The sequence below is a fragment of the Podarcis gaigeae genome (genome assembly GCF_964106915.1).
Source record: "Podarcis gaigeae genome assembly, chromosome: 13".
Taxonomy (NCBI): Eukaryota; Metazoa; Chordata; class Lepidosauria; order Squamata; family Lacertidae; genus Podarcis; species Podarcis gaigeae.
In genome coordinates, this window is record NC_139689.1 from 44,629,869 (window position 1) to 44,644,330 (window position 14,462).

A 14,462-nucleotide genomic window follows, 5' to 3' on the forward strand; every position below is an offset into this window, starting at 1 on the left:
TTTCAGAGTCAGCTGTCTTGGATAAACTGACCAGGCAAGAAATGCCATTCCAGGAATCTACTTGGCAGTAGCCTGGGCAGCAGCGATGCCATCAGGGGAGCACTGCGGGAGGCTGAAGTCCAAGCTGAATTAGCAACAAGGCCCACAAATGCAGCAGGGTTATCTTACTACATTTTGAAGCCCTTACTTACTGTCTAAATAGTGTGTGGGGGGGGGGGTGTCCTTAGGACCGTACAACTAAAACGACCAATTGCACCTTAGCTGTCTGGCGCAACTTAACACAGTTTAGCTACCTATCAATATCATTTCACCCTCCCCTCATGCATAGTTGCAAAAATTCTGAAATATGATTCAGGAGAGCCATGACAGGGTTTGTCTATATATTTCTTTTAATGTTTCCCAATTAAAAGCAGCTATGGAGGCTTCAGATTTTGACTGCAGCAGGATAGATTTCAGTTCCCCCCTAAAAAAAAAAGCCCACCTGAGCCCCCTAAATTGGGTAGGGGCATGGAAGGGGCACCAGATGCCCCTCTCATGCCAGTCTTTTACCTGAAAAATGGCAAGGGGGGAGATATAAAAACCAGGCTCCCTGCAGCTGTTTGAAAGCAAAACCACAAACCGCAATTTGAAATCTTCCTAGCTATTTTAGATCAGTCTGCAACAAGCAGCTAGAAAAATGTACAGTGTCAAAATTCCATGCTGTTCTGCTTTCTTTTCAACATGAGTAACGTGTAGTATAAACAGAGCAAGAGGAACATTCAGAAACACATTTTTAACATCAAATGTGAAAATGGTTGTTTTGAATATGGCAGAATAACAAAGACTTTGCACAGTGCTGTGTTGGAATTTGTCCTCCAGTTACTTGAGTTTTCATCCCCTGCAAAAAACCTAAAAATTGCTACTTTATTTTTTGCATCATTCTCAGGGTTCTTTAGAAATTCAGTGGCTGCGAGGTTTTGAGCCTTCCTTACTGTTGAGAGGTGGAGAAGGGTGGTGTATGTTTTTCTTTCTGGTAAACATTTCTCAAGCACATGTACAGCCTCCTTGGTTCCTTACACTTCCTTACCCTCTCACAAGAAAGATTGCTTCATAAAGGTTTCCCCTGAGCTCTAGCTGAAACTTGGGCACCTGGGGAGGCTGCAAAGTGCAGACTGCTGGTGAGATGATTTGTCGACTGAAGGAACTGTCATACACGAATATCCTTGGCCTCCTCAGAAGTAAGGTAAGTGCAACAAAAACCACGAAATTCACTAAAAAACAACAACCTCAGATGCAACTTGTTTTCTCATTAGCTGATGGGAAAAGCTGATGGGTGAAGGAAGAAGCAGTTGCAGACCTGCTGCCACCGCCTTTGAAAGCCTAATAAGAGCCCTGTGGGATCAGGCCAAGGAAACCATCTAATCCACATCCTGTTTCCCACAGTGGCTAACTAAACGCCTCCAGGGAAACTCAAGAGCAGGAGGTGAAGTCAACAGCCACCCTTCCCTACTGCTGGCTAGCCTAGTATTTAATCACATAGCACCTCCCAAAACGGAGGCTAATTAATAGTTGGGTGATTGATAGCTGTTGATGGACTTGTCTTCCCCAGTCGAATGTTTCGCAGCTTCTCTGGAGCTACCGCAAAGAACCTGACGTGCCTAAGAGTTCTTAATTTCTGTCATGCAAAAGGATTTTTAAAAATGAAAATTGTCAGGCCTTTGGCTGCCCTACATATAACACATTCTCTGCCCTGGGAATAGAGAAAAAGTGAGTCTGCCCATTCTCAGAACAACTCTCCTTTTTTATTATGTTCCACATCTTTCAGACCCTCCAAGTGTCCCTATTTTCCAGGGAGTTCCAGATTCATAGATGCCGTCCCGGTTTCTGATTTGATCCTGGAATGTCCCGCTTTTCCTTAGGACGTCCCTGTTTTCATAGGAGAAATGTAGGAGGGTATGGCGTTAGGCGACCTCCGAGCCAAGGAGATAAGTAACTATACAACCTTTAGGTGACATCTCAAGGCAGCCCTACATAAGGAAGTTTTTATGTTTAACGTTTCATTATGTTTCTATCTATGTTGGAAGCTGCCCAGTTGACGGCAGCTTCTCTCCATCGGGGAATGTTGGAGGCTATTCGGCGTGCGAAACCTGCCTTCCGAGTTCGCCAGGAAATCACATATTACCCTCCATTACAACTCCAGGTGTGTACCTAAGAGGGCGGACGGGGAGCCGGTTAACGCCACTGCAGCCGAGGAACGAAAACCTCTGCATATGCTCAGGAGAACTGCGCTTCTCGAGCAGAAGCCTCCCTGCCGCCTTACCAGAGGCTTCAGATACCTCGGATCGAGACCCCTCCCCAACTCGTCCCTGCGCTTTCCCTTCTCCGGCCGAAGTCGGGAAAAGGCGCAGCCCCGTCCCGGCGGCGCTTTCTGAGCCGCCCCGATCGCTCCACCCGGCCCCGATCCTTGAGTTTTGGCACCAGACCGGAGCCCGCCCGCCTGCTTTGCCTCCGGGGCAGCAGGAAGCCGAGCGCGCCCCGGGCCTGTCTCCCTCTCCCAGCCGGTCCGCGTGACGCATTCGGCTGCCGGCCCCCCGGAAAGGGCGGCTCCTCCCGGGGCAATCGGCGGGGCTGGGCCGGGACGCGCTGCTCCTCCTCCTCTTCCCCAGCTCGGGCGCGGGGGCGGGGAGAGCCGGGGCGGGGCGAGAGCGGGCTGAGCGAGCGCGCCAGACGGCCGGGGAGCTGCGCGCCGGGAGGGTCGCTCTTTGGCGTCTCCAAACGCGCCCTGGGCGCACCGTACCGTCCTTTCCTTGGCTCGCCTTGCGCGCGCGGATCGAGGCTCCTGCGGCGAGCTTAGGCGCCGGATGCCGTTCCCCGGCGGCTTGTGGTGGTTGCTGTGCTGCAGGCAAGGCTTCACCTTGCTCCGACGCGACTATGGCGAGGCAGGCAAAGGGGGGGCGGACGACGACGAAGCCGAGGAGTCCTTCGAATTGCGCAGCAAAGGCGACGAGGTGAGTTGGGCAGCTCCCGGAGTTACTTGCTGCGTCCTATTCCCGCCCGGGGGCTGCAGCTTCTGCAGAGCTGGCCGGCAGATCTCACTTTTATTTTTTTAATACCTTGCGCTTTTGCGACCCTAGAGGAGCCCGCGTGCCTTAACTCGTCCCCGCGCCCCCGATACCCGGGGGGGGGGGGACCAGTAGGATAAAGTGTTCTGAACGCGCCTGGGACGTAAATTCGCGCAGGTTAACTGCGGCTTCGCCTTTGGAAGCTCTGTCCTGTGCGCCGGGGGCGGGGGGAGAGAATTGCTGGCTTTACTCAGTGTAAAGGAATTCGCTTGAAACGTGTTCGGAGGCTTTACTGAGCCTTGACTCATGCAGCCCTGGACCTGCGTTCTTGATTTGCAAAGGAGCACATGAAGGTGGAACAAGGAGGGCTGGCGCGATAGATATCCGTGCATAAACTTCTTCAGGCGCTTTTGCACCTAGTATATATGCTCTTTGGGGCCGCCGATCTAACCAGCAGGATAGCACCCCCGGCCCCATCAGCTTGTCTCCATCCTGTAAGCAGTTTGGGAGCCATCCCCAGGGCAGCACTGCCCGTCTCCTCATCCTCCTAATTTCGGGGGGGGGGGGTGGATGAGCTTCCTCCGGATAGGTAGCATGAACTAAGTGGCAGGAATGATTTGCTGGCAACGTGAGTTGGGGAGCGGGTGTCTCCTCATAATCCTTATGTAATTCTACGGCCATGAATTATGCAGAATGAACTGTTGTCTTGGCTGCTTGGCCACCTCTTGCTCCCAGCCCATTTCCTTTTCACCGTGGGCAAAAGGAAGTCATGGAGAGCTGAAACCTGGCCAGCTTCAAGAGTGACAGAGAGCAGGGCTGCCTTTTGGCTGGGACACAGGGCCCTTCCTGGGACGCAGGTGGCGCTGTGGGTTAAAGCCTCAGCGCCTAGGACTTGCCGATCGAAAGGTCGGCGGTTCGAATCCCTGCGGCGGGGTGCGCTCCCGCTGCTCGGTCCCAGCGCCTGCCAACCTAGCAGTTCGAAAGCACCTCCGGGTGCAAGTAGATAAATAGGGACCGCTTACCAGCGGGAAGGTAAACGGCGTTTCCGTGTGCGGCTCTGGCTCACCAGAGCAGCGATGTCACGCTGGCCACGTGACCCGGAAGTGTCTCCGGACAGCGCTGGCCCCTGGCCTCTTGAGTGAGATGGGCGCACAACCCCAGAGTCTGTCAAGACTGGCCCCTACGGGCAGGGGTACCTTTACCTTTACCTTTACAGGGCCCTTCACAGCGCGACCGGAGTTCAGAAAGAAGCCATTCATCTTCCCTCTGCTTTCTCCCTGGGGAGCAAAAGGTGTACTGCCAATTGCCCACCCAACCACCTCTTCCAGAATAGGACCCAGACCAGCTCTAAAGGATGAATTTCTTGACATCAGCTGAAGCCGTAGATTTGTGCCAGTTGTTTTTTTACAGGAATAATGATGCTTACTCTAGGGTAGAATGAGCCTGTTCGCTCTAATAAAATATTTCCTTTCTCTGACCTAGCACTTTGGATACTAGGCAGACCTTTGCACTTGTGGGCTTCCTCTGCAAGAGACCTGGAGAGCAGCAACACGAGAGCAGGGACTTTTCTCTGGTGGCTTCCCACTTGTGGAATGCTCTCTCCAGGGATGCTTACTCTGGCGCCTTCATTACCTATCATTAGGCACTGGGCAAAAACATTCCTCTTCTCCCAGGCCTTTGGCTAATTAAGCATTCTATGGCCTTTTAAACAGTGTGCGGGGGTTATTGTTTGTTACGATGGTATGTATTTATGTATTTTTACATTGTAAACCGCCCTGTGATCCTTGGACAAAGTGTGGTACAGTGGTACCTCTGGTTACAGTCTCCGCTAACCCAGAAATAGTACCTCAGGTTAAGAACTTTGCTTCAGGATGAGAACAGAAATCGTGCTCCAGTGGCATGGTGGCAGCAGCAGGAGGCCCCATTAGCTAAAGTTGTACCTCAGGTTAAGAACAGTTTCAGGTTAAGAACGGACCTCCGAAACGAATTTAGTTCTTAACCAGAGGTACCACTGTACAGGCAAAACATTGTAGAGAAGCGGATTGCAGTCTGGCTGGCCAAGGGACTTGAAAAGGTTTAGCTTAACCCGAAGCTGGATCTGCTGGGAAAATTGGGAGTCTCTTTCTCTCTCACACACACGCACACCTTTCTGCTCTGAAACTTCTCCAGTCAGAAAGGCAGGTCCTGTCAAGAGGAACGGGATGTGACATGTTGGAGTCGATGCATCACCGCAGCCTGGAAGGAACAGGTTTGGGGTTCTCCAGATCTCTGCAGAGGTGTTATTAGACGTCCACGGAAGAGGAAGCGCTAGCCCTGGGATCGGAGGAGGGGGAATGGATCTCCAAGCTGGACTGCCCAGCGAGTTGTAGCCTTGGTTTGCCAACACATTGCTGCCTCTGGCTGCATTTGTAGGCCCTGTTGCCCTTCCAAGAGGAAACAAAATTTGGGGCTGTAGATGATTTGGCTGAAGGCATGAAAAGGCTGCATCACAAATCCTGGAGACCAAATTAGGTCCAGTCGTGACTGACTCTGGGGTTGCGGCGTTCATCTCACTTTATTGGCCGAGGGAGCCGGTGTACAGCTTCCGGGTCATGTGGCCAGCATGACTAAGCCGCTTCTGGCGAACCAGAGCAGCGCACGGAAACGCCATTTACTTTCCCGCCGGAACGGTACCTATTTTTCTACTTGCACTTTGACGTGCTTTCGAACTGCTAGGTTGGCAGGAGCAGGGAGCTCACCCCGTCGCGGGGATTTGAACTGCCAACCTTCCGATCGGCAAGCCGTAGGCTCTGTGGTTTAACCCACAGAGCCACCAAGAGACCAAATTATTGGAGACCAAGTTATTGGGGGCTACATATACACAAGCTGCTTTGAGCCACCCAGAACTTTTTATTGCACTAGCCATAGGCCATGGCATCATTCAGAAGGAGAACAGCAAACAACAACAACAATAACAATAATCATAACAATCATCGGGCACCACACATACAATAAAACCACTAAAATTATTTGATGCATTAAATATAATAGAGTAGCAGAAGATACTCAGGTAAGATGTGCCAAATTAAATATCCGAATCCCCTTTGCAGTTGACCGCTATTTTGTCTAGTTCCTTCCTCCTGATCATCTCAGCTGCCGGCCCATAGAGTGCTACTTTATAAGTAACAAAGTCATCGGTGTCGCTCAGCAGCCATTTCACCCTTTCCACCCTATTCAGATGTATTCCATTCGTAAACGGGTCCGTCTCTTGGGTCTATATATAATGGCACTGCAATAAATACAGTGGTACCTCTGGTTATGTACATAATTCGTTCTGGAGGTCCATTCTTAACCTGAAACTGTTCTTAACCTGAAGCACCACTTTAGCTAATGGGGCCTCCCGCTGCTGCGCCGCCGGAGGACAATTTCTGTTCTCATCCTGAAGCAAAGTTCTTAACCTGAGGTAATATTTCTGGGTTAGCGGAGTCTGTAACCTGAAACGTATGTAACCTGAAGCGTATGTAACCTGAGGTACCACTGTAATGGCACAGCTCCTCGACGCAGGGTTGTCCACACAGAGAGAGTCTCTGTGAGTACTTTGAGCACCTCCTATTTAATCCTGGTTAGTAGTAAATTGGAAGCGGGTGGCGCTGTAGGTTAAACCACTGAGCCTAGGGCTTGCAGATCAGAAGGTCAGTGGTTCGAATCCCCGCGATGGGGTGAGCGCCCGTTGCTCAGTCCCTGCTCCTGCCAACCTAGCAGTTTGAAAGCACGTCAAAGTGCAAGTAGATAAATAGGTACCGCTCCGGTGGGAAGGTAAACGGTGTTTCTGTGCGCTGCTCTGGTTCGCCAGAAGCGGCTTAGTCATGCTGGCCACATGACCCGGAAGCTGTATGCCGGCTCCCTCGGCCAATAAAGGGAGATGAGCGTCGCAACCCCAGAGTCGGCCATGACTGGACCTAATGGTCAGGGGTCCCTTTACCTTAATGTCCAGCTAAAGTAGGACTGGAGAAGCTGTGGCCCTCTATATGCTGTTGGACTACAGTTCCTATCTTCCATCACCAGTGGCCATGTTGCCTGGAGCTGATGGGAGATGGAGTCCATCAACAGCTCCCCCGCCCCCCGGCTGAATTAGTTGGTTCTGGGAAGCCCACAGCAGGGCTTGAATCCAACAGCCCTCTCCATGGCTAATACCTATCAATAGGCCCATTTATAGAGGATAGGTCCAATCCCATTTTAGAGCCATGTAAGCCCATGGCCCTGCAAGAAGATCAAACCTATCCATTCTTAAGGAAATCAACCCTGAGTCTCACTGGAAGGACAGATCCTGAAGCTGAGGCTCCAATACTTTGGCCACCTCATGAGAAGAGAAGACTCCCTGGAAAAGACCCTGATGTTGGGAAAGATGGAGGGTACAAGGAGAAGGGGACGACAGAGGACGCGATGGTTGGATAGTGTCTTCGAAGCTACAAACTTGAGTCTGACCAAACTGCGGGAGGCAGTGGAAGACAGAAGTGCCTGGCGTGCTGTGGTCCATGGGGTCACGAAGAGTCGGACACGACTAAATGACTAAACAACAACAACAAAGCCCATGGCCATTGCCTCTTGTGGCTGTAAGTTCAATACAGTGGTACCTCAGGTTACATACGCTTCAGGTTACAGACTCCACTAACCCAGGAATAGTGCTTGAGGTTAAGAACTTTGCCTCAGGATGAGAACAGAAATCGTGCTCCGGCGGCGCAGCAGCAGCAGGAGGCCTCATTAGCTAAAGTGGTGCTTCAGGTTAAGAACAGTTTCAGGTTAAGTACAGACCTCTGGAACAAATTAAGTACTTAACCTGAGGTACCACTGTACGTTGTGTCAGGGCGGGGAACCTGTGGTCCTTCAGCTGTTCCTGGACTCCAGCTCCCATCAGCCCTAGCCAATGTGGCCAATGTTTAGGGATGATGGGAATTGTGGTCTAGCAATGCATTGTGTGACTTTCTTTTGTCTGTCCCCAGTCTGCTGGCCAACCAATTTAACAGGGTGACCCTCAGTTTTAGCACTGAAAGGGGTGGGGATATTCCCCCTCCCCAATACCATGCCTGATTTTGTGCACCCGTGTCTTAACCATCCTTGTCTGGATAGCTCAGTTGTTTAGAACGTGATGCTGATAGCGGCAAGGTTGCAGGTTTGATCCCCGTATAGGTTAGCTGCATATTCTTGCATTGCATGGACTTGGACAAAATGATGATATAATTAAAAAAATAAAAAATAAAAATATTATTTGTACCCCGTCCACTCTGGGTGGCTTCCAACAGATATTAAAAATACATTAAAATACATTTAATAAAGGTAAAGGGACCCCTGACCATTCGGTCCAGTCGTGGCCGACTCTGGGGTTGCGGAGCTCATCTCGCTTTATTAGCCGAGGGAGCCACCGTACAGCTTCCTGATCATGTGGCAGGCATGTGGTGAACCAGAACAGTGCACGGAAACACTGTTTACCTTCCCCCCGGAGTGGTACCTATTTATCTACTTGCACTTTATGTGCTTTTGAACTGCTAGGTTGGCAGGAGCTGGGACTGAACAATGGGAGCTCACCCCGTCACGCAGATTCGAACCGCTGACCTTCTGATCAGCAAGTCCTAGGCTCTGTGGTTTAACCCACAGCGCCACCCGTGTCCCAAAATACATTTAATATAAAGATTAAAAATAAACCACGGCAAAGCTAAACTGGTTCTATTTGTTTATCCTCAGGGTCTAACTTTTTTTTTTTTTGGACAGGGGAAATGCTCTAGCTACTTCATCATGTCTTTTAACTATAGGCTTTGTGCGATGCTGCCAGAACCTGTTTTCCCCAGTGGGGTGCTACTCCAAAGCAGCGCTGGGGTGGGCGTGAGCTCACTTACCACCACAAAAGCAGCTTAGCTGGAGAGACCAGATCCTGAACCTGGTCATCTAATAGGTGTTAACTGGGCGTGCCGTAGTGTCACGAACGCCTGGCACTCCTTACCTTGACCCCTTAGGAAATTTAAGGATTTGGCATCCCCAAACTCGGCCCTCCAGATGTTTTGGGACTACAATTCCCATCATCCCTGACCACCGGTCCTGTTAGCTAGGGATGATGGGAGTTGTAGTCCCAAAACAGCTGGAGGGCCGGGTTTGGGGGTACCTGATTTGGAGGATGCTATCCAGCTTGGGGGGACGCAGGTGGCGCTGTGGGTTAAAGCCTCAGCGCCTAGGGCTTGCCGATCGAAAGGTCGGCGGTTCGAATCCCTGCGGCGGGGTGCGCTCCCGTTGCTCGGTCCCAGCGCCTGCCAACCTAGCAGTTCGAAAGCACCTCTGGGTGCAAGTAGATAAATAGGGACCGCTTACCAGCGGGAAGGTAAACGGTGTTTCCGTGTGCGGCTCTGGCTCGCCAGAGCAGCGATGTCACGCTGGCCACGTGACCCGGAAGTGTCTCCGGACAGCGCTGGCCCCTGGCCTCTTAAGTGAGATGGGCGCACAACCCCAGAGTCTGTCAAGACTGGCCCGTACAGGCAGGGGTACCTTTACCTTTACCTTTATCCAGCTTGGGACGTGGGTGGTGCTGTGGGTTAAACCACAGAGCCTAGGACTTGCCGATCAGAAGGTCGGCGGTTCAAATCCCCGTGACGGGGTGAGCTCCCGTTGCTCGGTCCCTGCTCCTGCCAACCTAGCAGTTCGAAAGCACGTCAAAGTGCAAGTAGAAAAATAGGTACCGCTCTGGCCGGAAGGTAAACGGCATTTCCGTGCGCTGCTCTGGTTCGCCAGAAGCGGCTTAGTCATGCTGGCCACATGACCCGGAAGCTGTACGCCAGCTCCCTCGGCCAATAAAGCGAGATGAGCGCCACAACCCGAGTCGGCCACGACCGGACCTAAAGGTCAGGGGTCCCTTTACCTTTACCTATCCATCTTAGGTTGGCTGGGGTTAGGATGGTCCCCAGGAACATCGCCGATGGTCAGGGAAGAAGGGAGTTGAAGTTTGCCAATATCTGGAAGGGCACAGCTTCCTCACCCCACCCCACCCCACCCAGCATTTGAAATTAGCCAGGTGCCATGCACGTTTTGTGACTGGCATGGGTTCAATTGCGACCACTTGGAGATCTTTGAATGCCAGGTTGGCGCCTGTCATTTCCACCTGGCTGGCTCCTCCGGCTTTCTTAAGCAGCTAAGCAGTTAATCGTTACAATGATCCTATGAGATAGGCTGTGACTGGCCCATGGTCACCCAGTCAGGTTCATGACCGAATGCATATTTGAACTGTGATCTCCCAGGTCCTAGTCTGACACTCTAACCCATGGGTGGGCAAACTAAGGCCCGGGGGCCGGATCCGTCCCAGTCGCCTTCTAAATCCGGCCCACGGACGGTCCAGGAATCAGTGTGTTTTTTACCTGAGTAGAATGGGTCCTTTTATTTAAAATGCATCTCTGGGTTATTTGTGGGGCAAAGGAATTTGTTCATTATTTTTCCTTCAAAATATAGTCCGGCCCCCCACAAGGTCTGAGGGACAGTGGACCGCCCCCCCGCTGAAAACGTTTGCTGACCCTGCTCTAACCAATACATCACCTTGGCTTCCTAGGGTACTTCTGCTGTGCTATGAGCTAAATTAAGTAGGCAAATAAATATGGGGGGGGGGGAGCAAAAAGAGAAGGATCTGAAATATTTTCCTTGCTGCGTGAATTTGTTTTATTCTGGATTTCTTTATTTGATGTTTTAATGGGTTGTAAAGCGCTTTGAGATTTCTTCTTCTTCGAGATATAAAGCAGTATAGAAATGAACTGAAGAAAAGGAAAAAGAAATCTCATTAGGGGGGCGGAATGGCGCCTAGACATTCTGTTGTGGCGACCGTAACCTAGGTTTTAAACTGCCATTTGGCAGTGACCTTATATGTCTCGAGTTTCCTAACATGGCTCATCCCTGGTTTATGGAACAGCAATTGAAGAACTTCTAGCCCCACATTCCCCTTTTTAGTGGCTTATCTCCAAGTCCAGTGCCTTTGCCCTGCCAAGGCTTTCTGAAAGAGGAATGCAGAATTTATTTTTCAGTCATGCAAGTTCCTTCATTTCGGGCCCTCAGAATGGTAGGGAAAAGTGTTCAGTTCTCTTCTCCATCAGGTTGTGGTGAAAAGTGATCAGACACAACCGTGTTTTCACCCGCAGACCCCACTTTGCCAAAGTGAGAAAATCCATGATTTGTCATTTATGTGGATTGTCGTCCAAAGAGTTCCATAAGCCAAAACAGTTTTCTTTTTAAGGGAGTAGAGTTCTCTCTTTCGAAGGAGGAGTGAAAGCTGCTGTAGTCAATGGGTAAACTCTTACAAAGAGTTTACTACAGTATTTCAGAACACTTTACAGTGGTACCTCTGGATACGACCAGGATCCGTTCCGGAGCCCCGTTCGCATCCAGAAGTCAACGCAACCCACGTCTGCGCGGGTCATGATTCGCTGCTTCTGCGCATGCGCGTGACATCATTTTGACCGTATGCGCGAGTGGCGGAACCCGGAAGTAACACATTCTATTACTTCCGGGTCACTGCAGAGCACAATCCGAAAGCGCTCAACCTGAAGCAACTTCAACTGTATTTCTAAAGTATTACAGTGGTACCTCGGGTTACAGACACTTCAGGTTACAGACTCTGCAAAACCAGAAATAGTACCTCGGGTTAAGAACTTTGCTTCAGGATGAGAACAGAAATCGCATGGCAGCAGCAGGAGGCCCCATTAGTTAAAGTGGCACCTCAGGTTAAGAACGGACCTCCAGAACGAATTTAAGTTCTTAACCCGAGGTCCCACTGTACTCTGTTCACCTCAACCAGAACCCTACCAAAGAAAGCAAAGAGAATTACCTGACTTCTTTTTGCTCCCTCTCCCCACCAGTCCCTCACTGTTCAGACTGCTAATCTGAAATATTTCAAGTAAAGGTGCTTTTTCGGTGAGTACAAGGGCTTGCAGACTCAAAGAGGGCCCTTCCTTACCATGCAAATTTGAGATAATTGCTACAAACAACCATTAAACTTTAAAAAGCCTTCCTGAGCCTGGTCATTATAGTATGGCGTCATTCCCTTCTCCTGGAGAAGGAGGAAGGGACACCTGTCAGAACAGGGGAGGGATGTTTAATTTTCATTTTTCATTTCACATTTAATTTGTATACCACCTTTCTATTTCACTATACCCAAGGCGGTTTACAAGCTGAAGAGGCAAAGAATGTACACCATATAACAATCCAATCCAAAAATGTGATAATAAAACATAACTTTGAAATAAGCAACTTATATCAAATAAAGTCAGATTCAACAATCCACTAGAATAGTATAGAATATTAAATATCAGCGTAGAAAAATGAAACAGAAATCCACTCTTAACAATTACAATAAATAATTTCTAAAGTATAATAAATAAAAACAACGGCAAGTCACAGTGTATAAAATAATACAATACAAATTGAGAAGCCATGAAGGAAGGAAGGAAGGATAACAACAGGAAGATTTAAAGAAGGAACTATTGGAAACTCAAGGCAGTAGAAACATAAGATGATTGGAACCCCACTGAACTTGAAGCATGGGAAGCCCCAACAAAAAATTATAATTTGGCAGAATATTTGGATTATATGAGATGTATTTGTATAATTTGGAATATGCAATGTGATCTGATTGGATTGTTAAAATGGAAAACTTAATACAAATTATTATTAAAAAAAAGAGAGAAGCAGAGATTGGAGGGTGGGGCAAGGCAGGCGGAAAGGTCTTGCCTGATAGACAGCTGGAAGTCTCTCTCCTTGAGGAGACCTTGAGGAGTTCTGCCCAGGGTTCTCCTTGCCGGAAGCAAATTAGTGCCTTCTCCCACAAAGACTCTGGACCTGCAGTTTCCAGCTCTGGTAGCTTAATCCTGCTAGGAAGTCATCTGAGAAGGGTTCTAGGAGAGCAGTCTCAACTCCTGGTGGGCTCATCATGCAACGGATGAGTGTTGGACTAAGACCTGGGAGACCAGGGTCCATGTTTCCACTCAGCCATGAAGCTCACCACCACTGACCCCAACCTGCCTCACAGGCTTGTTGTGAGGATAATACGGAAAGGGGAAGAGCCACAGACATCATCTTCAATTTTTGAAATTAGCTAAGTCAAGATGCCTGGGCTCCAGGATGGTTTCTGACATGTCTATCATCTGGGGACCATTGGATCTGGACTGTTTTCACACACTAGTGCCATGTCCTGTAGAATTATATCCATTCTATTTTATCTGCACAATCAGAATGCATTTCTGGAACCAAATTGTTGTTTCTTCTTCTTCTGTGCAGCCTGAGTAGGAGCAGTCACTGTTAAGAAAAAGAGGGGCAAATAGGTCATTATATGTGTGGATTGTCCCTGGATAAGTTCTCAAAGTTCTTAAGCTAGTCCAAGGTTGTCAACTGAACTAGACAGATGTTTAACAGAATCACAGTCAGTCCATCATTTGAAAAATAAGATTTTAGTGCTTGCCTCGGCAGCACATACACTAAAATTGGAGCATGGAAAATAAGACTTTAGAGCCTTCTTGCCCCAAAATGGCAACCGGGCATTCCTTTTTGGCGACTGTAACCTTGGTTTAAGGAACCATTTGGCCCCTAGCTTATATATCTGAGTTTCTAACGCTGGTTGGAGCGCTTTGGAGGAAAGCTGGGACAAGAAAGCTAATTAATATACAGTGGTACATCGGGTTAAGAACTTAATTCGTTCTGGAGGTCCATTCTTAACCTGAAACTGTTCTTAACCAGAAGCACCACTTTAGCTAATGGGGCCTCCTGCTGCCACTGTGCCACCGGCATGTGATTTCTGTTCTCATCCTGAAGTAAAGTTCTTAACTCGAGGTACTACTTCCGGGTTAGCGGAGTCTGTAACCTGAAGCATCTGTAACCCGAGGTACCACTATAATATACTATACTATAATATAATATACCGTATTTTTTGCTCTATAAGACTCACTTTTTCCCTCCTCAAAAGTAAGGGGAAATGTGTGTGCGTCTTAGGGAGTGAATGCAGGCTGCGCAGCTATCCCAGAAGCCAGAACAGCAAGAGGGATCGCTGCTTTCACTGCGCAGCGATCCCTCTTGCTGTTCTGGCATCTGAGATTCAGAATATTTTTTTTCTTGTTTTCCTCCTCCAAAAACTAGGTGCGTCTTGTGGTCTGGTGAGTCTTATAGAGCAAAAAATACAGTAATATAATATAATATAATATAATATAATATAATATAATATAATATAATATAATATAATATAATATAATATAATATATAATAAGCATTGTTCTGGAAGCACCCTGTCTGTGTGCCATTACTGCTGATCAGCCATGATGAAACTGTAGGCTCTGGGTTGCCCTCAACTCCACAAAGGAGCTCAGTCTCTGGAACGGGACTGTGGCATTTATTCACCAGCCCTTGCACGGGTACCCACTGGAAAGCTGCAAA

At 49.0% G+C, this 14,462-nt stretch overlaps 1 protein-coding gene across 3 annotated transcripts in view; it reads left to right on the plus strand.

The window, feature by feature from the left end:
- The first annotated feature begins 669 nt into the window (after positions 1–669).
- Positions 670–14,462, plus strand: part of PLEKHH3 (pleckstrin homology, MyTH4 and FERM domain containing H3) — a 37,981-nt gene continuing 24,188 nt past the window's right edge. The window contains exons 1-2 of one of the 3 annotated variants that reach the window (XM_083709449.1): positions 670–1,217; positions 2,064–2,179. In XM_083709449.1, coding sequence (XP_083565575.1) covers positions 1,163–1,217; positions 2,064–2,179 — 171 coding nt within the window. In that variant the 5' untranslated portion in view covers positions 670–1,162. Of the gene's footprint in view, positions 1,218–2,063; positions 2,180–2,609; positions 2,988–10,886; positions 11,104–14,462 lie in introns of those variants that run through there. The other 2 variants (XM_083709450.1, XM_083709451.1) reach the window with 2 other exon arrangements.